Below are 6,608 nucleotides of genomic sequence, written 5' to 3'. Positions count from 1 at the left end.
ACTAAAATAGGCATCAAATCCAACATGAGTAACTATCCACAAGTGGTGAAAAAAGTAGACGACAAATTTGAGTAAATTAATATACGAGAGAAACAATTAACCACATGAAATAAGATGTTGAAATATATATATATATATATATATATATATATATATATATATATATATATATATATATATGTGATAGAAGATAAAGTTGAGATACAATCTCAGGTTACGTATATAAGTGTCGGCTCACTACTTAAACAACTTAAATTAAACCTTTGGTTTGTAACAATATTCAATAACATCTATGCTAAGAACCAACATGTACCTAAAATTCTTTAATAAAAAAAAGCAAGGAAATAGAATTATGCTTCAAAATTATATGCAAATTGATACATTTAGATTGAATTTTGTCCAAGCAACTTGAATTGTTTTTAATTTATATTTATCCAGTTCCTTGATAAATATTTGTAGTTTGATGTAATCTAAACGTTGAGAATCTAATTTAAAAAATAGGATAGGTAATCTTCTTAATGAATGACATAATAATATTGGGATATAAATACTTTTTTTTTTTTCTTTATCCTCTCTCCTTCTTCCTCCTCTTCTTCTTCTTTCTCGGAGGGTGGCGTGGAAGGGGTGGGGACTGATGATGTTAGTGGCAGCTATGACATCGATAGGGAGTAGCATCAAAGATGATATAAGATATGACGGTAAAGACTATAAATAAGGGATAAATTCAATAATGCAAGGACTATAAATAGTAAAATAATATATTATTATTTTTAAGAGATTATCAATAATAAAGTATTATCAATAGTAAAATAGGGGCTATAAATAGAAAGCTTCTAATATTGTTCATTGGTGTGGCAAACCACTAGTGATTTTACATATCTATCCTCTTTAAAAATTATGAAAATACATATTTAACCTAGTAAATATTAATATAACATACATACATATCCCTGCAAATAATAATAACATCCATGAAAAATAACAAAATTATTTATTTACTAAATTAGTAAATAATTTAGTTAGAATATTGTATCTACCTATTATCTTTAAAGTTATATATATATATTTAAATATACTAATTTCTTTATTCATAAATATAAAATTCTTTTCACATGATAAAATAATCTTTTCAGCAAAAAATTTTCAAACTTAGGATGCTTTTTGAGAAATTCTCAAACTTAAAATATTTTTTCTAAAAATTTTGAATCGATTTAAATTTATATGATTTGTTTTAAAATTTGTTGAACCAAACCTATTTAAAAATCCAAGAAAAAGAAATCATTAAAAAAGAAGAAATGAAGCTTTTTTTTTATTTTTGAGTGGCAAAATTGGAAAGCCAAATGAATAGTTTCTTTGGGCATAAACGAAAACTATGATATTGTTTGAATAAAAGTAAAAGCCTACCAAGAATTAGCCTATCTAGAAAGGACACTTTGTCAGATAGTGGGATCATAACCTATCTTCACCACCTACACTCTGGAAAACAAAAAATAAAAAATTACCATGCTTCATTACATTCTAATAGAACTTTAGTTTGGCATTTAACATAATCCAATCTTTTTGAATCATTTTCTTATGATATCTACGTATAACTAATGTACAAGTACTTTTAAATGCCACAATTCATAAGGCTTATGTCATGTAGCATGCCATGCCATGTTGATATATATAATCCAGATGTTTTGGGAAGGAGTAACTTGCATCTCAAAAATTTACTGCTCATTTTCTAGGTGACTTGTTTCTGTCACATATTCCCTCATGAGCCTAGTGTTAGACTCATCAACCATCTGCAACAGTAAATCAACAGATAACCAAAAATTCAGTCTTGAGAGAATCTCTTTGCAATTCCATACTAACCTTAAAAGCTAACTTCTTTAAGTTGTCCCACTCGAAATCTTTTTTTGAATATGCCGATCGAACCTGCACAAAATTCGTTGTTGTAATCTAACACAGCAACAACTTAGTGAATGCAAGCTCAAGATATTGAGTACTGACCTCTAAAATACGAAGAGCTGTCACCAAAGGGAAAAAAAAGCATATTAGTACCACATTATTGACAGGACATTACATGATGATGATCTTTAATAGAGGGAAATGGATATGAAAAACTTTAAGTTTTGAAGACAGATGTGCACTAATCTCATTAATTCTGTAATTTTTCTGCTTTTATGGACTTTCAAATCAATAGGTACAGAATTAGATGTTATTTTCTTCAGTTACTATATAAATTGGAGTGCACTAATTTCTTGCTGGTTAAAAGGCAAAGAAAAAGTAGAAGTTTAATGTGAAATACATACCAATATAAACTCTACCATTATAGTAGTATATTCTGATCAAGGCTTGTTAAAATGGATCAAATCTATCATCAAGATGAACTTTACCAATCCAATAGTCAACCAGAATGCAGACCAAGCAATTATATTTGATATGGGGAGGTACCAGTATCTTTATTATTGTTTTTCTTCTCTTTCTCCCCTGCATCTCACTTCTCCAGTTTTCTTCACAGGGAACTTCTTCCATTCTAAACTCTTTTATCTGACAATTTCAATCTCACATCTTCATCTTTCTCATATCTAAATTTAGGTTTTAGAATATCAAGCTTCAACCTCAAGAAATCATCCTCATCTTTTATTCTAAGCACGATGAATCCGAAAGAAATTAAAATTTTCACTTAGGTTTCATTGAAGCAAGCTTTTTCTTTGTTCTTTCTCATGATTTCATTCTTAGATTTCATCTTCTTTGTAGATCTATAAATCAACATTAACTAATATCTTTACAATGTACATCTTGAGTTTAAATCGGGTCCAAGCCAAGATATGTGAGTGTGGCTCAGATCCATGCATATCATATAAATAAATCCATGATATTCAGATCACATTTTGAGCAGGCCAATACTCATGCAAATCTGACCTAAATCTATATGGACCTGACCAGCATCCATGCAAATTTAAAGCTCCATTAGGACTAGATTAGAATCCACAGAAATCCGACCTAGACATGCATGAATATGGACTAAATTCGTACTTATTGGACTTACGTATGCATAGATCTAGTTACATAATCTCTTCTATTATACACACAGAACTAGTCACATAAATGGAGCTAAATACATGTAAGAATTTTAACCAATAAATTTAAATAGATAAGAAAACTCCATACTGGAAATTTCATCTGAATATACATTTTGGAACTTTTACAATATCACCTGAAGCTCATAGTTTCCTATCACAACCAATTTATTCTTCCAAAGCCTTTTCAGACCTTCCATTTGATAAAAGCAAATCTAAAAGATGCTAGTGGTTATAGGCTTTTGTATCAGTGGAAAAATAATATACAAATATTCAAATACATAACTCCTGTAGAGTTGACTGTGCACAAATACCATGATGAACAATCACGGCTTAACAAGTATACGTCAGATGCTCCCTAACTCAGTCAACTAATTCCTACCACTTAATCATTTTCCTTGTCATGTAACATTACAGTAGATTATGAATTGTTTCCATATATCACATAGTGCACTGAGAATGAGTATTCTGCACCAAATTTTTTTTTCACCAATCGCTACAGGTGTGGATCTTCATAGACTTCATACGTATTTTCTGTTAATCAGCATAGTTATCCATAAAAAGAAATCCTCTGAAACTGATTCAGCAACTTGCATGTGTTGATAAATTTTATCCTCTAAAATTACCATGATTTGAACAAATACAACTTATAATTGAAACTTATATTGCTTGGTGCAACGTAAACTTTTCTTTCCCTATTTTTATCTTAGTGACTAATTTTTTGTCAGTTTACAGTAGCTTTTGCAAGTAGAATCACTAAGAAAATGACAATATTCACACCTAAACTCTTATGCCTTGGAGACTCACGCATCAGCCTTCTACAGAACATGTCCCCATCATTCAAAGAGTTGTGGTTGATAAACTCCATCAACTCCTGATATGCCTCAGGATTATAGCTCTGTTCACAATTAAAGAGATAATTAAGATAGGTGAAAGCAACTACAAAGTTCTTATTCGAGATAGAAACAAACTACAAGTTGGAGACAGATTCTAGCCAAGCCTCGTTGGAAAATGAAGATATGGGAACACCACTCGGTTTATTATTAAGACAAGATGGAGAAAGGTAATCATATTGACATCATGATGTATAAGTATAAGAAACAATTAGAGATGCTGAATGGAAAAGGATACAATTCAATTCAGACAACCTAGTCTATGTTTGATAGGACTTAATATTCTCAAGTTGAAGTCAATTTTTGTTCGATACAGAAAAACTTGTCATATTCTATAGGAGCCGCATAAGGATCCAGATTTGAGTCCTTTGCCTAAATTTATCTTTGGATAACAGTTAGGAATCTAATAAAAGTACAAAATATGATAATTGGAATGAATATTTAACGTTACTTGGTTTCATAGCTTATCAGTGTCATGCTGATAAATCTTGGTACCAGATTTATGACAAGAGAAAGGTGAATCTCATGCTCTCATATATGATCATTCCTCCAGCACCACCTACTCCATCATAAGAATGATTGCTCCTATAACACATCGATACCAACTTGATGTTGTAAGAAAGATGTGACACTGTGATAGCAGTAGGGGAATTCAAGTTCTAGTAAAGGGTAACTCAGAATGGAAGGACCTAAAATTGACGTATAGATACATCCACCAAGGTTGAAGTCTAGGCAATAATTTCTGAGGACATAAAAATAAAACCTTTGCTCCAAAACCAAGAAGTTATAAATTAACCTATTAAATACATATCTCTGCTCCCCAATTCAGAATAGAAAGAAACACCAAGAAAAAATTAGTAAAAAAGGGGAAAAAAAGCAATAGAAAACTGATCAGAACACATGAGAAGTATAACCTAGAGGTAACAAAACATTTCCGTCGAATTGATTGTCCACAAAAAGGCTAGGCTGCAACTTCAGATTAGATTGGTACAACTGGTAAGAAGATATGTAATTGAGCAAGCACAAGTCAACCAATCGATGAGTAACTGTTTGACAGAGCAATCCTGTGATTTCTGCCATCGACAAAAATCACAATAGACTAACAGAAAAAGAAGAACAGGACCAAGTACATCAGATAGCAAGCATCTGTGACTACTTTTGATTTTATTGAGTAGATGAAAATGAAGTAATTGATTTTCTTATTTCATAGGACAGATAAAATTTGTCTGCAGGCGGACGGTGTCTTTCACATACAGTATTTAGTATTAAAGGCGAAAAAATAGAGAGAAAACAACCTCGAGCTGAGCCAGAACAATCTTAACGGCGGCGTAAGTGAAGAAATCCTGGAGATTTCTTGCGGCCTTTGATTCCGGCGAAGCCCCCCCAAATCCTACAGACCGTAGTCCAACCCATCAAATTACGCCGGAAGAATCGCTGAAAGCAAATCAAAGGAAAACGAGGAGGAAAGAAACATAAAAGAAAGACAGAGAGACGGAAGATTACCAGGGACGTACATCTTGTGGCAACGGAGGGCATGGAAGCCACGAAACCTCACCGGTCTCTTGTTTGGCGGAGAGTAATAGTAGTGGAACCGGAAGCGGCATTTGCCAGACAAAACGGAGGAGGAGGAGAAGGAGGGTGGCAGGTTGGAAATGCCTAAACAACAGCACTTCATCTTTCCTCCGTAGTGTGCATCTCGAGAGAGGGGTTTGGGGTCGAGGATAAAAGGGTAATGGCGAGCATGGCCGGAAGCAGGACGACCGCACGGTTCAAGACCAGGTGAGCGAGTGAGTATAAAACCCGATGGAGATGGTATGGGATTCAAATCATACGTCATGATGTTAACGGAGCGGGTAATAATACGTCATGTTAACGGATTTAAATGTGTGGGAGGATTGCACGCGCTAATTTGATTTAGGTAATAATTAGACGCTGCAAATTATCTTATTATAGTTTGCTTGCAATTAACTGTGTAATCCGTTATCGTGGTGGATGCCAGTCGTCGTCATTCCGAAACCAGGGAATCTTTCTTATTGTTGTTGGCGGTGGTTAGTGTCAGTTTTGGAGGTTTGATATCTCCGAGAAATAAATTAATTTTTCGATTATCCTTTTTTTTTTCATTAAAACAGAAAATAAAATTACTGCTAACGGTCAGAAACAACCGTTGGATCGCTCATCATCAAAACACAAAGCGGAAAGGACATCTTACAAAAATCAACCTGCCATGCTTTTTAGTCAGTAGAATAGAAATCAACGATTCCTTGAGAGATAATGGGAAGAAATGTCCTGAGATCCTAACGTAGACCTGTTCTCATCTATAAAAGGACAGGATCTTTAAGGGTTGAGAGAACGTTGACACGTGCTATCTATGTATTTGATTTTAATTCTAACATAAAAGTTATTTTTGTATTTCAAATATAACATAATTATAGATTTTTATGCTTCCAATTGATATCAGATTTTTTGAAATCAAATGTATTAGATCTGTTAATTTATTATCTTTTTTTTCATTAAAACAGAAAATAAAATTACTATTGACTGTCAGAAACAACCGTTGGATTGCGCATCATCAAAACACAAAACACAAAGCGGAAAGGGCATCTTACTAAAAAACTCAACCTGCCATGCTTTTTAATTAACGAACAAA

General features: G+C 32.9%; 1 protein-coding gene across 1 annotated transcript; it reads right to left on the bottom strand.

Annotated features, from left to right (window-relative positions):
* Positions 1–1,491: 1,491 nt before the first annotated feature.
* LOC135594805 (chaperonin-like RBCX protein 1, chloroplastic) lies at positions 1,492–5,798 on the bottom strand. Its single transcript, XM_065085317.1, has 6 exons — positions 5,465–5,798; positions 5,257–5,351; positions 3,876–3,966; positions 1,996–2,012; positions 1,858–1,920; positions 1,492–1,787 (listed from the first exon to the last, which is right to left on the bottom strand). Exons 1-6 carry the CDS (start codon positions 5,796–5,798, stop codon positions 1,713–1,715), a joined length of 675 nt encoding a protein of 224 aa, XP_064941389.1. The 3' UTR covers positions 1,492–1,712.
* Between the last annotated feature and the right edge of the window lie 810 nt (positions 5,799–6,608).

The sequence above is a fragment of the Musa acuminata genome, chromosome BXJ1-2, assembly GCF_036884655.1.
Source record: "Musa acuminata AAA Group cultivar baxijiao chromosome BXJ1-2, Cavendish_Baxijiao_AAA, whole genome shotgun sequence".
Lineage (NCBI taxonomy): Eukaryota > Viridiplantae > Streptophyta > Magnoliopsida > Zingiberales > Musaceae > Musa > Musa acuminata.
Note: the sequence above shows the minus strand (reverse complement) of the source record. Positions and strands in the feature narration are given on the sequence as shown.